At 40.8% G+C, this 17,689-nt stretch overlaps 1 protein-coding gene and 1 pseudogene across 7 annotated transcripts; one reads left to right on the top strand and one right to left on the bottom strand.

The window, feature by feature from the left end:
- On the bottom strand, window positions 1,379-13,733 carry LOC8083285 (probable ribosomal RNA small subunit methyltransferase B). Of its 7 annotated transcripts, none has more exons than XR_002450302.1 (22): window positions 13,518-13,733; window positions 13,349-13,408; window positions 13,201-13,257; window positions 12,410-12,460; window positions 12,283-12,333; window positions 12,000-12,157; window positions 11,397-11,510; window positions 11,238-11,303; window positions 10,308-10,391; window positions 10,141-10,227; window positions 9,768-9,859; window positions 9,621-9,681; window positions 9,168-9,224; window positions 8,552-8,612; window positions 8,166-8,273; window positions 6,755-6,873; window positions 6,513-6,584; window positions 6,297-6,382; window positions 6,125-6,221; window positions 4,251-4,417; window positions 3,971-4,058; window positions 1,379-1,397 (listed from the first exon to the last, which is right to left on the bottom strand). XR_002450302.1 is itself a non-coding variant. In XM_021454285.1 (21 exons), exons 1-20 carry the CDS (start codon window positions 13,627-13,629, stop codon window positions 4,283-4,285), a joined length of 1,728 nt encoding a protein of 575 aa, XP_021309960.1. In that variant the 5' UTR covers window positions 13,630-13,733; the 3' UTR covers window positions 3,649-4,058; window positions 4,251-4,282. The 7 variants fall into 7 exon arrangements, 4 of the variants coding, with proteins under 4 accessions (XP_021309960.1, XP_002460402.1, XP_021309961.1 ...); XR_002450303.1 differs by lacking the exon at window positions 1,379-1,397 and adding an exon at window positions 3,110-3,210; XR_002450301.1 differs by lacking the exon at window positions 1,379-1,397 and adding an exon at window positions 3,649-3,741.
- Window positions 2,099-2,997, top strand: LOC8083286 (annotated as a pseudogene).

Here is a 17,689-nt window from a genome sequence, read left to right as displayed (position 1 = left end):
ATCACACCACCTTGGCCCCCACTTGACCACATATGGAGTAGTACTCCGTACAACATAAGCCTAGGCATCGCACTTGACCACCCTAGGGCCCACGAACACTTGTCTGCATGCAGTCCTCGACGGACGTAAGAGCAAGTGCACTACTATGTTCCGTGCTGTATGGTGCGGCACTACCGTACCAAGATCTGTGGCACGATAGGCCCGCTATGTCAGTCGGTCATGGGGCTAGACCCTGCTATATCATCGATGCTACCGCGCCGCTGTGTGTATAGCACGGTAGAATTATTTAGACGCAATGTGGCTCTAGGCACGACCAAATGTGTTATTTTTTTAAAAAAATCTAGTGTTTGATTTAGAAATTGTTTTAAAAAATGTTTAAAAAAGCCCACACGGACAGTGACTAGCTGCTACAGTAGTCAGTAGCTAGTAGTCCAATCAAGTGGCGAGGCGATTACTGCACGGGTGTTCCTCTTCCTCCTAGTCTTGAGCTAGAGCTTTCCGTCCGTCCAATGTGACACTGAGCGAATCTTCCCGTCCAGCCGCAGCCGGCGGGCGGCGGCCTTGCTCGATCGTGACGCTTTTCCTTTTTTTGTCATATATATAAATGTCCGGTCCTATATATATTTATGATGAGTTGATAGTGATATGACGATACTGTCATATATATAGTGCAGCAAGATAAGCATTGGTAATTGAGTGGAGTGAATTTACCAGTCCACTTCGATTTTTCGGAGATGTTTAAAAAAAAAGTCTGTGGATGAACCTCAAAGTCACAGTGGACGCTATTTCTTTCACCGTCGTTTTCCAAGAAGACCCTGCCCCCGGCTGCTAAGGGTGAAAGGCTTCAGGAAACAACGATTTCTCTGGTGGAAATAGGCGGCTGACGACGATGCTACTGGTTCAGGGGCCGGGACCTTTTTGGAACTAATGAAGACAAAGGATACGAATCAATTTGGAGGATTTTTTTTTGAAACATTGGGTAAACTTTATTGATCAAATATGGTTACATCGTTTGCTAGAAGCTGAACAATAAAACCCGGTGGATCATCGTCCCAAACACAATTATCTCTAGAGATCATAGCTTGTCTAGCTAGCTCATTAATCCTACAGGAAAATTTGCTTTTTTTTAGATAATGGATAAATATCCGGCCTCTACATCCAGAGATGTACACAGCCAATTATTACAAATTTTTGAAACAAAATGAAAGAGCAATCCATGGCCTTGAACAATGACCAAGATACTAGAGCAAACTATATAAATGTTTCCATCCTTTATTTGAAATATCTAAGGCAATAATTTTCAACTTTTTGCTTATCGCCGAAAGGAAGGCTTTAGCTTGCTCATCACGCTGCAACCAGACACAAAAGCATAGCCAGAATGCTCCCCTGAAAATAACCTGTATAATAGAGTTAGTTTTGAGTTTGTTAAAAATAACATCATTCTGGCAGCGCCAGATAGCCCAACAAAAGGCAGCAACCCCAACCCAGATCAAACTTCTCATCGTCTTATTTTGATTTCGAAGCCAAGTACCAAACATATGGTTAATAGATTTTGGTTGGTTAGATTAGTAGCAAAGAAAATAATCCTCCCAATAGTTTTGGTTAAAGGGCAATCGATGAAGAAGTGTTGGATGGTCTCATTCATATTGCAGCAGATACATTTCTGATTCCTTTTCCAGTTTCTCCTAGCGAGATTGTCTTTGGTTAGTATAACACCCTTTTGAAGAAACCAGAGGAAAATTTTTATCTTCAGAGGAATTTTCAGTTTCCAAAGTTTCTTATGATAAAAAGGGTGGTGCGTATCAATAAGATGGAGATACAAAGATCGGATTGAATATAACCCAGATGTGGTTAGGTTCCATTTAAAATAGTCTGAACCCTCCACCAGACCCACATTAGAAACTTGAGCTACTAATTTTAGCCATTCTAAAAGTTTATTATCCACTAGAACCCTTATAAAGGAGATATTTAGGGAGCTAGATGACATCACTTTAGATACAGTTGCATGAGGATCACGCACTATATTATAAAGAGAAGGGTATGTAAGTTTTAGAGGCTTGTCTCCAACCCATGAATCATACCAGAATCTCGTCTTGGTTCCATCTTAATAATAAAGAAACCTTTAGTGAGAACCTCATCTTTTATTCGCATAAGGCCCTTAGTCATTCGGATAATGAGTCCATGGGTCATACCTTTCCTATATGTTTCATCGGTGGAGAATATGTACAACCTATATGAAGCATTATTATCCGGAGAAACATTGAAGGGGTGGTGGAATGGACAGAGGATGTGGATAATTAAAAGAATAACCTCATACCTCTATGGTGTCATTGACACAATCAGGAATTTGGTAGGACTGTCGAAGATGGGGTTTGCAGTTACATCAAAGGTCAGCAATAAAGATGAATCGAAAAGGTACGAGCAAGAAATTATGGAATTTGGATCATCTTCACCAGAATATGTGATCATTGCAACAGTTGCATTAACCATGTGTGCCTGTTGGGAGGGCTATGTCAAATCCTCACAGGCACCTGGCATATGGCATTGAATATATTTTTCCTCCAGGTCATTCTGTGGGGTGCTAGTTATCATTAATATCCCAATCTATGAAGCAATGTTCCTCAGGAAAGACACAGGGAGAATTCCATTCTCAGTCACACTAGTTCCCATTGGCTTTGTGATTGTGGCCCTCTTTGTACCAATAATTTGAGATCACAGAAGAGGCACTGGCGAATTTCCTGAGAATGGTAATGATGAGGCAACAGACAATGTTCCTCAGGAAAGACAGAGGGAGAATACCATTCTCAGTCACACTAGCTTCCATTGGCTTTGTGATTCTCAGTCACAGTAGCACTACCTATGTGTTATGTTTTGAGGGGCATTGTCTGTTGCCTTGCCTCATCATTTCAAAGGTCAAATTAATATGTTTCTCTGTTTTTTTAAAAGTCGATATGTTGATTTTGATTATGTATTTAGCAAATACATAATAAATTAGTGATACCCATAAGATGGATCAAAAGAAAGACTCAGACTTTTAGACAGTAGAAAATGCAAAATTACATAAAGGGAGAAGTCCAAGCTTCATCTTGGAAGTTCCCAACCAAACAAATGGCCTTGCAAACACTCTAACTATTTGCAGCTCGATGAGTGTATGATATGTATCAACATTTCAATGTCTCCAGTACGATGAAGCTTCACTTATGGCATGCTCTGTATAAAATTCTTAGATCCTCAAATAAAAAGATTTGCCTTGCTTGCTAATTATTGTAATAATCTTTATAAAATGAGAGGATATTAAAAAAAAGGAACTTGAGATGAAGGTAATCGGATACACACAAGTGACAACAGTATGTGCCACATAGCTCGCAAAGAGTTTACAGGACATTGTGCAACTTCTGCTGTGGCAAACAAGATACACAGCAGTATGTAAGATGTACACAAAAATAGCATGTGGCAGTTCTTCAAATCTCTCACTTGTCACTTGCATCACTCTAATAGAATTGGTGCCCGCCTACATGCTACATTTGATTTCTAGTTGCACAAAATCCCCTTCAACTAGAAAATTAGCTGTAAGGCCAGGCATCTCAGTTCACATTCACTGGCAGCAATTATACAGCCCAAGCATAGACAAAATAACTACACACTTTATGATTGCAAATAAGGAATGATATATATAACTTCCATGCTGATAAAAAACCTTGTTTCATCCACAGAGTAATGACGACACTTGTCGGGTATTGCCTACAAATAACATGCACTAGAGTAATTTCTAAAATACCATAGTTAACTAAATGTATGTCTGTTAGGCTACATTTGGAATTTTGGATGAGTGCATCCATCCGGAAATGCTTATCACTACTAACTCTACCATTTGCAGCATTAGAGAAAAGTGTCATAGTCATACTACATTAGGATCAACTAAATAGAGACGCACAGTGGCAGACCATTCAAGCAGGTGTAGTTCTAGTACCTTGGCTTGAAAAATACATTTATAACATTACTCATCAAATGGATTTCTTCAGGGCATCCTCAGCATTCTTGTTCATGATGCAACTAATCTGCATGCCGTACAAGAAGCAATATGGTATGAATTTGACTATGTTTTTTTGTGAAGCCAAAGCACCATGCTTATTAATGTAGAATGCAAGAAGGAAACGCAGACGGAATTTCAAGAACATGTAAGATAAAGATGTTGAAGCAGTGACTTGGTGCACTTAAACATCAGGGCAATACATGTGATTCCATCTCACCTAGCTGTGGCCTTGTGGCAACTCCTATAACCTTAGTGTGATGACCGGACAAGACGTGCAGCAAATGCCCCATCCATAGAGTGTTTAGTTGGATTTGAGGAATAGAAACCTTCATCCGTGATAAATTCTGTAGGAACATACCCACATACACTCTGAGGAGCAAATTCCTACAGCATATCATAAATCATAAATTAATTAATTAATATACAGATTTCAAAAAATATAATCAAAACAATATTTTTATTGGGTTAATAAAAACTACGAAACATTCTGTATGCAAAAAAAGGAACATGACGAAGTGTCAAGGTTGTAGACATGAATCATGATGCAGGAATTCCAATTGCAGAAAAAAAACTAATGCTACAGAAAGTTTAAATGTGCACATTTTGGTGTCATACACCAAGAGCTATATCATTTTTTAGACCTGAAATAGTAGGGCTAGAATATAGTGGGAATGGTTGGATACGAAGAACTTCCAGTTACTGGGCAAGGATCTTGAAAGGGTAAATTCGAGATTATGCAGGATTATACACGAAAGATCCTTTTTTGGCTCTCTCTTTAGCCCTATGTCTCTTATCCCTAGGAGGCCTTCCTCCACTAGCAGGTTTCTTCGGAAAACTCTATCTATTCTGGTGTGGATGGCAAGCAGGCCTATATTTCTTGGTTTCAATAGGACTCCTTATGAGCGTTCTTTCTATCTACTATTATCTAAAAATAATCAAGTTATTAAATGGCTGGACGGCAAGGGAATTCAGGATATTGCACCTCTCGTTGCTGCCTTGATCCCTAAGAGGATCCTGAACAAGCGAACGGTGTTGGAGGCTCTCACTGATGAGAAATGGATAGAGGACATTCCTGGCGGGGAAATAAGTATGGCAGGCTTAGCTCAATACCTGGGCCTCTGGGACACCTTGAATTCGGTTCAGCTGTTTGAGGATATCCCTGATAAACATATCTGGAGATTTTCCTCCTCTGGTCTTTACACAGCAAAGAGCGCCTATGATGCTCTTTTTGTGGGGGCAACTTATTTTGAACCTGCTAAGAGAATCTGGAAATCTTGGGCGCCTCCCAAATGCAAATTCTTCCTGTGGCTTGCTGCTCATAATAGATGTTGGATGGCGGACAGACTGGCAAGGAGAAATCTCCCCCACCCGGAGCGATGTCCTCTCTGTGACCAACATGAGGAGAATATACATCATCTGCTCATTGGCTGTGTGTTCTCAAGACAGTTTTGGTTCTCCCTACTGTCACTTTTCGGAGTTACTACACTTGCACCACAGCCCTCTGATCAGTCCTTTCAGGACTGGTGGAGAAAGGTCGATGAAGCCGGTAGCGGGGAGGTGAGGAAGGGGCTGAACTCACTGGTAATTCTGGGAGCCTGGAGCATATGGCGACACAGAAATGACTGTGTTTTCAATGGTTCTGTTCCTAGTGTTAATGTGGCTCTTAGACTAGCAAGAGATGAAGCCTACTGTTGGAGTTCTGCAGGAGCTAAGGGGCTCTCCATGCTTTCTGCTGGAGGCTTAGTATGATGGAAGCATTGGTTGTTTGGTCGTCCTGTTTGTAGTATCCGGTGATTTATTCCTTGTGTACTAGTGTGTGGGTTTGAGTAGGCTTTCGGAGCCTTTGTAAGACTGTTTCTTCTTCTTTTAATATAATGATACGCAGCTCTCCTGCGTGTTCGAGAAAAAAAAAGTTTATTGATAGTGCTACTGCTAATTCAGTGGAAAAACAATGCAACAAATATAATAATAGTTTTATAATACCAACAGTCCCCAAATAGGAAGGGCAAACCTACTTTTTATCATTCAAGTTGAATATTGAGTTTATAACTTGAACCAAAAAAATAGTGCTGATTGTTATGAAAAAAGTACCGGATGCCTCTGAACAAAAGCAGCAATCCTCTTTTCATTTTCTTCAGGGTCAATTGAACACGTACTGTAGATTAGTATACCACCAGGCCTTACCAACCTGCAAGTAAAACCCTTGTAAGTAACCTCAGATGTTGTTCAGACAAATTTGCATGATTTTATAGAGGGATCTCACATTGATGCCGAATCAAGAAGCTCGTCTTGTAAACATATCAACTCTTCCAAATCTTCAAACTGTCTATTCCAACGTAAGTCCGCCCTCTTAGGAACATTAAAAAAAAAGTAATTTTATAATGCAATAGCTTGTAGATCCAGATCCAGAATTCCAGATTGGTTCAAATGAAAACTAGAAGGATGAAATGTTAGAGATGTACTTGATGAAGAAAGGTACCTTGGAAAGGACTCCCAGCCCAGAGCATGGAGCATCCAACAATACTTTGTCATATTTAGCAGTGGTTTCCTTCTGCAATATATGTCCACACGGGCAAAATTTTCTTATCATATATGTGGACAAATTATTAACCATGAAACCGTGATGATCACTAGTCATATTTCTAAAATATTTCCATTGGAGGAGTGTTATAAATCTTCTGTTCTTTTTCCGGGTTTGTGTGAACTTTCATGGGAACTTACAGCATATAGTCGAAGATCAGCATGGATGTCGGTGATTATATCATCTAGACCGTGTAACTTTGCTGCATCCATGAGTATTCTCAAGCGACCTTTGTTTATGTCCAGAGCCTGTATCTTCCCTGTACCACAGTACATGATCATCACAAGTCTCTAAGCTACTATCCATTTGACATATGTTATCCGATCAGAATCACATAAAATGGGAAACGTCAAACGTGTTGGCAAAAGAAAACATTCTGAAATGACTTTTGTGAGATCTGTTTTCAGGTCGTCCGATTAATCACGATTAATCGCGATTAATCGTCCTGGTCGGTCAGGAGTGCTCGATTAGGAGGTCCGACCCGACAAGGTCGACCAGAAACCTGGTCGTCCGATTAGTCGTCCACTTATCGCGATTAATCGTCCGATTAGGACATGGACGACCAGGTTGTGTGCTCTGTTTTTGGGCTTTTTTGACTGGGCAGATATGTGGGGGGTATGGAGATGCTGTTGGTTGTCCCAGTTCTCCAGAAATAGTTAAGGAGATGTTGGTTTACATCAAAAAGAGTTCAAGGACTGTTTTAGAGGTGCCAGCACAAGTTGAAGATGAAGAGGAATGTTGGTTTACACTAATGCAGTCTTGATGCTTCCTTTATTGTGTATAATATAGTGTATATATAGAGGTATATATATAGGTCGACCAGCTGATATGCCTGGACGACCAGGGTCAATTAATCGACCTGGTCGCTGATTAATCGCGATTAATCGCCTGGTCGGTCCCAGGTCGACCAGGATCGACCAGCCGACCAGAAAACATCATCTATGTACTTGTTGACTTTAAATACAAGAATTTTCAAATTCCAGTTTTAAGTGAAGGTATCAAGGTCATACAGTTTAACTAGCCATCAGATGCTCCATTGGAACTGCATGGATATAAATTTATACCTGACAACCATGCCTGAAGGTGGATATAATCAGGCTATCAGCAATACGAAGTGGAAAGTGATTCGTCCCAAAATTCACTCACATGTTTTTCACAACCAATGCACATGGATATCAATAACCTGCCTGAAGGTGCATATAATCAGGATTCAGGATATCAGCAGAAGTGGAGATGTGAGTGAACATTGGAATGAATCACTTTACTGCTAATAGCCAGATTATATGCACCCTCAGGCATATGGTAATTGATATCCATGTTCCAGTGGTTGTCAAACTAAGTGTATTCGTCAGGTATAAACTTTATATCCATGCAAATGCAATTCCAGAATAGTATCTGATGGCTAGTTAAACTGTACAGCTTGACACCTTCAACTAAAAGTGGGATTTGTGAATGCTTGTATTCATGAGATAGCAGTAAAACAACTTTATTACAGTATGCATTACAACATCATTAGAAAATTAAACTCCTCTGTCCATTCCATTTTCTTACCTTCTCCTGACAACCGTGATGCCATAAAAAGAGTCTTTCCACCAGGTGCAGCACAGCAATCAACAATTGTTTCCCCAGGTTGTGGATCGACCACAGACACTACAAGGCCTGAAATAGGTCTTTCATAACTCATCACAGACTATCAATAACTTCCTCAAATGAAATTGTGTCACTCCCAACTAAACCGAAGTGGTATGAAAAGATGAATGTCTTTCTACAGCCGTGAGCTATTATTTGCTAAGAGCATTTTTTTAATTGCAGTAATCTCTTTTTTAGAAAAAAAAATAACGCAGTAATCTAATTTTAGAAAAATGTCATTTTAATGCAGTAACTACATTTTGGATAAGGACATGCTTAGTGATCATGAAATAACTACCGTAACTTGCCTGCACTCTCATCTTGCACAGCACAAATGCCATCTTTCAGTAATCCAGCTTGTAGGACTGCCTATACAAAGAATAAATTAAGCTGTCCAATTTCAAGCATAAAAAGAGGCATAATCAAGAAAATATGAGAAATGAAATCAGTGGTTTGGTAATGGATAAATCATAAAATTGTTCTTCCTTCTTCAAGGAAAACAGCGAATCCACACAAGGGTCCCTTAATTGAATGCAAACGAACTTGCATCATAAATAACAAACTTAACCAACATGATGCATGGTAAGCTATACTGATTGACAGTTATAATTATAACAATCGAAATAACATCTAAATCAATCAGAGGCATAGAATTATCCATTTTTACAATTTTATTTGCTAGAAATCTTAAGTATTTAAGGTTCATTTTTTAATAAGCTCTCAGATCACTTTCCTGGAAATGCAATGACAGCTAACATCTTATGCACTCAACATGTTTACTAGGTTTTGAAATGGTACAGATGTGAGTGTATTAAACAGATCACATTTGTTTAAAGAAAAGGTACAGAGGATATGAAATAATCATGTCAATATATGAAAAGTGTGTATAACTAGTAGAAAGACAAATCTATTCAGCTAATGTACCTGCATCCCTTCCTGAATGCGGACAAATCCATCCATAACCGATTCTTCATAATGAACCTACAAAAAACATCCATTAGATTACAAAATTGTCATTAAAACGGAAATGATATTAGAGATTGCCATGGTCGGTAAGACATATAGTAGGAGAATACTCCCAAATAAGTTAGCGGGCCAAATTAATAATGAGGGTTACAGAATATAATTAGAAGAATTGTAAGGGACATGGACTTAGTATCTAAAGAGGCCCAGAGCCCATTAGTATCCCTCCTTCCCTCCCTCCCACTGAGATAGACCTCACTAGCTCTATATCAAGATTGATATTCTCCCATGTAAACTGAAATGGCTTAGGCAAAATCCAAAATTACATACATCATTCAGTCATCCTTGGTTTTAAGAAATTATACTCAAACTCATACACAACAGAACAGGACGTAAGAAGATTAATGGAACCACCTGTAAACTTTCCAATCGTTTTACAAGGTCAGCCCTAGTATAGCCTTTTGATGTGTTCACCCTATGAAGCAAAGTATATAAAGGTCAGTCAACCAGCGCTTGAAACAGAGCATGTGCATTGCATTGTAGAATAACATTGGCTAAAACCTTAGACTGAAATGAGGATCACTGTTATTCCAATTCATCAATCTTAGAGCTTCATCTTTTCCATGAAATCGTATCCATCTTCTCACCATCCACTGCAATGCAGAACACATTATAGTTTACAAATTATAATTGGTCATGATCTTCTTTGCATTATTTTCAGGCAAAGACTTTTAACCAGAAACAACAAGTATGTTGAACATCCCACAGCTACAAGACCCCAGGTAATAGGGATATTGGTCCAAAAAAAATTTAGTTCAAGTGCTATGCTTCAGAAATGTGAGTATATTGATTGTAGCAGCTAGCAAGGAAGAACACAGTACAATTAAAATATATAAAAGAAGATAACAAATTCTTAAAAGAAGAGCAGACTTACAACAGGATGAGAATAAATTATAGAAAGAGCACGAGCTTGGGCACGATCATCGCCTTCTATCTTTGGAAGAGGAAGAGAGTCTGTCTCCTGAATTATGAAGAGAAACAAAGCATGTTGCAACACCATCCTATTCATCAGGCTGATTAAATCAAGTCTACTACACATACCTTTAGCAATACAAGTTTACGCAGAATTGCATTCACCATATTCCCAGCACCAGGCCTTAAAGCTACTTTAGCAAGCTTTACATTCTAAAATTTGGATTTGCAGGATACATTGTTAGATCATTTTTTTAAAAAGCAATGATAAATATATACGATTGCCCAGTTTAACATTAACATTAGTAGGACAAGTGACAAATTTACAATATGTATCTCAAAGAAAGGACATAAAAAGGTTCAAATCCCAATAAAAACGATTAGTGTATGAAGTGAATTGATTTCAGATTACTGAAAATGACCATTATATCTTTTTTCTGGAGTCATGTCGGAAGTATATGTATGATCATAATACAAAAAATGAAAGTTGTGCAAAAAAAAAAAAAAGCACAAAGAACTTCAAAAGATTCTTCTTACCATTCATCATTATTATTATCCACGAAGAAATAATAGATATTGGGTACTGGGGAAAGTGAAACAACTAAAGTTGCCATTTGATATTTGAGTGCAGGCATAAAAGAATTTGAATAACTGGCTAATCACATGTAGTTATCACCAAAATGCAACATAAACTCTCTGTTATGGTATAAACATGACAAGAATAAATCAATGAATTGTTAGCTCAATGTCATATTTGTGCTGTGGAACATACACCAAAAACAAGAATTGGATAATTGGCTAATCACATATAGTTATTATCAGAAAAAGCAACAGAAATTACAATAAACTCTCTGTTATGGTATAAACGTGACAAGAATAGATCAATGAATTGTTAGCTCGATGTCACATTTGTGCTGTGGAACTTACACAAAACAGAATGTACATCTATTAAACTGAAAACAGCTGCTAATGATTTGATCAAACAAGAGTATAAGCCACACAAATAGCTAACTTAATTTCAAAGCATTGGAAAAGGAAAGAAAGAAAAAATCAACGTACCTCGTCAACAGCAGCATAAGCAGGTACATCAAGCTTGAGAATTTCAAAAAAGCCAATTCTCAATATCTGAAATCACAAAGTGCTTGCCTTCTAAGGTTTTACAAGAGTGGAGTTAACTACAGTGATGAGTATCCAAAATATATATATAATAGGAGAGACCTGAAGGAGCAGTGGCTCCATCTCCCTGAAAACCTTCTCCTCACTGCATAGCGACATGATTAGATAATCCAGGTAGCGTTTCCAACGCACAGTTCCAGCAACTATGACAGTAACCTAACAATGTAAGTATAAGAAAATGAAACAGAAGCTTTGAGCCCATTCATACAGGCATATACAAACCTTGAAACATAGTTACTACTTTAATAGCCATTCGCACAAACATGTTTGTCATCACAGTACCACAGCTTATACATGGTAGTAGTAGTAAGTGAAGATGCCAAAAAGAACTCAGAAATGGTTGGCTATATGTTCATTGAATATTGAATATTGAAGGGATATATGGTTGCCACTCCAACAAGCCTGTTTTTTGCTTGGGACTAAAAGGCTTTGTTGTAGTTTGTTGTTGTTGCAGATAAATAGTTCAAGAGTCCCACAATAACCCAAAAGTGTATGATTTTTTGTGATAAATTGAAATCAGATAACAAAACACAAATAAGTATGTGCTATAGGTAACTTTTATTAGTCTTATAGTGCATGCATTTTGAATAAATAGAAATTTGCAAATAGAACCGCAATTCACCATGTGCAAGATATAACTTTTACCAGTCTTATGTCCCTGTCATCCAAATAGCGTGTGCTGAAACCTAGCGTCCTCTCCACATATCCTATCTCTTTCTCTCCAGAATCATTTGCTTTCTCATTCAAAAGGTCTACAAATGCTTTTCCCTTCTCGATTCTTAGCAACCTCACCACTGCAACTGCTACCAGGACACAGATAACATAAATGACTAAACAAAGCCCCTATAATTGTATCATCACCAAAAATTTTATGAAGGAAACTACATATGAATAGCAAAATTTGAGAACTTTAACTATAACTTTTTACCCGCTCTGTGATGAGATACGTCCAAATTAATAACCGTATCCTTACTCATCCCTAAGAAGGAAAAAAAAATATGTCAAAATATAAAAGTGAGCAAATAAGCTATAGTTATTGAAATAGAACTCTTTACCTGCTCTTTTAGTAGAAACTGCAGTACCAAGGTTTGGAACTCTAGTGATTCCTAAAAAAATCAGAGATATTGATTGGTAGCTAGAACCACACTGACATTAAACACAGTAAACCTTTTTTTTAGCACAGGTAATAATATCCTTTCTGAGAACAGGTGTTTTCTCTTGTTTCACAAGCCAATAGCAAAACACATCCCCGAGCACTATAAAACCAAAAAAAAAACATTTCAATAGGCACTGGTACTGCAGGAGTTAAGAAAACTTAGTTTGCAGCACAAGAATTAACAAGGTCTTGCTCCAGCAGTCCCAAAAAGAGAAATCCAGCAACATGAACTCGATGGTTAAACAGTGGGACAAATTACAAGATGTTTCAAATGATACGAGAACAAGTAGCAGGCTTAAGATGGCAATTGACCTTACTGTTACCACAAGAGAAGTCCAAAGGCAGTCATACTCAACAATCAACAACAACGGTAGCAAGCTATAAGCATATCCATAACTATCAAAAAAAAGAATCCCATATTGCGGAACAAATATCTGTAAAATAATTTACACGCATTCCAGGGTGCAGTAATTACTCACTGAAGGAAATGCATCAGTGCTTCAGTAGACACAGCAAAGAAATTGGAATAATACTGCATTACTAAATGGGTGAAGATTCGACTGGATAAGCACAGGCTTAGAAATTTGATCCTAATTGTTTTACTACCACGCTTCACATATCTTAACATTTCATAATCGGTTAACCAGCTAAGCAAATACATGGTGATCGTCAGTACATTTTAGTTTTTACCTGATCGAGCTGCAGCCTCTGCCTCCCTGCTACCGTGCTTCCGTAACTTACTCATCCCTTCCAACAAAAGGAGAAACACTTGAGCCGATTCATACAACAGTTCTAAATTAACTCACCAAACAAAAGCACAGAACATCTAAGCAATTACTCCGACTGGCCCCGCCGGGAGACATCTCCGGACTAAGCCTTGAAACCCCCCTGCTCCTCCCTTTAAAACAATCCAACAACAACAACAACAACAAAATGCTCAAGCTACAGGGCTACACGAGCGCTCGTAGTTAACCCAACAACGTACAATTTAGGGGAATCTGGATTACCGCCTGCACCAGGGCTCCTCCGGGCGCTGCCGGAATTCTCGGCGAGGACAATGGTGGGGCGTGCGGAAGCGCGTGGGCGGAACAGCGAGACGGCGGGCGCAACCCCCTCCATATGCTGGGATTTGGGGCGTTGGCGCGGCTGGAGTGTAGGGAGGAAGCAACGAGCCGACGAGAGGTTAACGAAAGGAAAGCGTGGTGGTGACGATAGAAATGCAGGCAGGGACGAGATAGTGCGAAGGTTAAAATTAGGCCGGCTTTCTCTCCATGGAGGCCCATATGCGAGTGCTTTATGGAGGCCTTTTGTACAAGCCCATCAATCAATAAATTGACATTTTCGTTAATTACTTGTTGCCCAAAAGTCCAAAACCACCGCGTATAAGGGGCGTCGCCAACTCGCCATGGTGTTCTTCTCGCAGCGGGGCGGAGCTGAGACGACCTCATCCTGGCGGCCCGGCCTCCCACAAGATGACGCCCATCACCACCTACCACGTACGCGCTCACGGGCGATGTCGTGGCTGAGTTGCCGGCCGCCAAAACGCCGCGGATTGGCCTCGCCGTGGCCGGCCGTCGGCACCGGCACCACGTTTGTTGCAGCTTCCCACGTTTGCCCAGCCACCGCGCTGCTCTAGTGGTGGTTGCCGGCACCCGCGCAAGCTGTCTGTCCCTGAGCCAGTCGCGCCACACTCGTGGCGGCATCCTACGACACCCACTTTCTGGCCTTGTGTGTGTACGGGTGCGTGCACGCCCTCAGACTCTCACTTTGGCCCTCTCCTTCCACGCCCACGGTGGCAGCGCCGTCTGCTGCCTCGAGCTCAAAGATGTATGATGACCCGCTCCTCGATCGCTCCTCGATCTTTTGTTGATTGATCTCCTGTATTCTTTTGTAACAATTGAGGTGAGCAACTCGTTCAACCATTTCTACATGGTATCAGAGTTTCTTTACTAAAGGAACTTTCTCATGGCGCTCATTTCTTCGTTCTCCATAGCATCTGTGTTGCTACCTCGCTCGTAGCTTTCCTCACCATGAGCGAGATATACTTACCTGCAACAAAGAAGTCTTCAGACTTTTGACGTGGCGGATCTAAAATTTTAACACAGGGCATGCCACACACGAAATTTTTTATACAATTTGGTAAAACCATTTCATTCAATAAAAACCCTATCAATTAAACTTTATTAAAAAAACTCACATGATAAAACTAATGTTGGACGAACCATAAACCAATCTCTAACCACTGATCTCACTAATATTCCTGATGCACAACATTAGGAATGCATAATTAGTAAAGCTGACACGACACTATATACAGCTACCAATTTCCATACCATGCATAACTACTAATTTTCATGCTATACATAGCTATAGATCTCCATTCCAAGTATCTCACAGGACACAATAAAACACAATAAAATGAGATGAAAACAATTGGAAAATAAAGGATAAAAATACAACACAAAAACTAAAAAAATTGTATTGTCTACTGTTAGTTTTTGGAGGGACATAAAAAGTTAGTCTTTAAAGGAAACATAAAAATAGAAAAATAAAACAAAAACTGGGAAAAAAAGATAAATACAGAGCAGAACTAAATAAAAAATGATCTACAGTTAAGGGAACATATAAAAAGTTAGTTTTTAAGGAAACATAAAAATATAGAAAATAAAAACAAAAAAAATGCAAATACAGGGAGTTAAACCAGCGTTCTCACGGTTAAAGATCAAACAGCTTACCATCAGGCTACAAAGATATATTGTCCAGACTTTTAGTTTCAAACGATTTTGTTAGAGCAACTCCAAGACTACCCTATATGCACTTGACAAATCCTAATTTTTGGTAAAACATGGAAAAAGCTCCTCCAGTACTACCCTATATGCACTTGGCAAAATAGGATGCTTGGCAAAAAGAGGGCCAATTGGCTCAAATTTGGGAGCGTTGGGAGCGCTTGACATCCTACCTACGCGGTGGGGCCCACACATTCAGCATGCACGCTCGAGTACCACGCTCGCTCACACATGCCTTAAATAGATTGCAACTTTTACATAAAAGTCCCTCTGATTTTTTCAGGAATCACAAGATAGTCTAAATTTACCAAAAAAATAGCTAACTGTTGGAGAAGCCTTTTTCTCACTTGGCATTTGAGTTTTACACTTGGCAAAATCCAAGATTTGCCAAGTGAAGTTTAGGGTAGTATTGGAGTTGCTTTTATATACATAATCCAATACTAAGTAGTACATATATAGCTGCCCCACAGGGTATGCCGTGGCCCACTTGGCATACCCTATGGGTCCGCCCCGTTAGGATGACCATGTTGGGGCTCCTTCCGTCCTTGGCCTCCTGAACGTGACAACGCAAACGACGTATGGACACACAACCTCATCATCTATTGTGTCGCCGCGCATATCGCACCCATGATCTACATCCTGACATCCTGTGCGGCATAGAGGTTGCAACGCCATCGTCGCATTGGCCTCGGCCAATGGCACGTGCAAGGTCCGGAGGCTTGCGGACAGTGCCCACACCTCCGGACCTCAGGCTCATGTGTACAACACGTTCTTCCTGTCGCTAGATCCCACGAGATCTAACCCCTACACTGGCGACTCAGATGCGACATGTGTTCTTGCTAGTCTAAATAAACGCCACCATATATATATATATATATATATATACAGGCACCGTGCCTGCGCCTGGTGCTCCGTAAGATCACAGACGTGGCAAATGGCTACCGCCGTGATGGTGTCAGCCACTGATCGATCATCGATGAAGGTTTAGGTAGATACTTTTTGCGACATGCAGGTCGAGATTTGAAAGAGAGCTCATTCGATTGTCCTGGCTCCTGAGGCTAGAAATTGTACTCCTTTCCTTCCAAATTATAAGTGATTCCAAGAATCTTAGAGAGTCAAAGTTTTTTCATATTTAACCAAAATTAGAAATACTAAGATTTGTAACATAAAGTGAGTATACTATAAAAATATAATTAAGGAAGAATCTAATGATACTTAGTTGGTATAAAATAATATTAATTTTATCACATAAATTTGGTCAAACCTAGGATAGTTTGACTCTCCAAGATTCTTAAAATGACTTATAATTTAGGATGGAGGGATTAGCTATTTCCAGGGAACAATTCTTGTAGAAACAACCGAGACCTAAGCAAGCCTGTAGTTGAACTTGATTAGCTAAGCAACTCTTTAACTTTTTGCCATGAAACGGAGTGAGCCCTTTGACAGGAACTCTGGTTGTCAGGAACGAGTGTTTCGGCAGTGTGTCACAATCTATGCACCAAAACCAAAACACACACAAAAAAAAATGTCTCACTTGCAAGTTGCAACGGTTCCTACATGCGCGCAGTGCGGCTGTTGCTCAAAGCTCAATCCGTCAACTGGTTCTGCATGCAGTTACAGCAACCTTCCCTCCACTCCACTCCTGCACCCTGGCCGCGCGCGCGACTGCTGCGTGCACGCTAGCCCAGCTGCTGGCTGCATGCGCCGCGAGCGCGACGTGCACGAGCGCTTCCGCAGCGGCTGCAGGCCAGCGCGCGCCGCGGCGGATTAATTCGCGGCCGCGCGCGCGCGGAGCGCGGACCCCCCACAACAACTGAATTTACAACAGCCAGACATAACGCGCGGTACGGTGTCTCTCTCTCTTCCCCCCCGTCGCTCTCTGCCGGATATGGCCGCTGCCGCGGCGCGGCCGCAGGGCCACGTTCTCGGCGCCGTTTCGGGTCGGCGCGCCCCGAGTAAACACGCTTCCCACGCTCTGCTAGTCAGCAGCAGCAGCGGCAGGCAGAGCGAGCCACCGGCCGTACGTGCCTCACCCGGCGCGTTGGGCTTATTTGAGCCGCGGACGTTTCGCTGCCACGCCTCACTGTGCTAGCTCACCCGGACACTCACACACACACCCTCGCGCGCACAAGCCAGCGGCAGGCGAGCATGCATCGGAAACCTTGGTCGTCCATCACGCTGCTTCTCTCCCTCCCGGCGAAGATAAGCAACTCCACCCAGACTTCTCTGATGACCCGGGCGTGGCCATGAGGCCATCTGCTGGTGCTCCTCCCATCGTATGCACGATGGCGTGGCGTGGCAGATGGATGGCTTATTGGCATCGCCGAGGCACGATCGATGGCGCCGTCTCTTAATTTGACTACATGGTTTTCCTTGGTGCAGGGAGGGTTCGT

This window comes from Sorghum bicolor, chromosome 2 (genome assembly GCF_000003195.3).
Source record: "Sorghum bicolor cultivar BTx623 chromosome 2, Sorghum_bicolor_NCBIv3, whole genome shotgun sequence".
Lineage (NCBI taxonomy): Eukaryota > Viridiplantae > Streptophyta > Magnoliopsida > Poales > Poaceae > Sorghum > Sorghum bicolor.
This window is presented reverse-complemented; position numbering and strand designations above follow the sequence as displayed.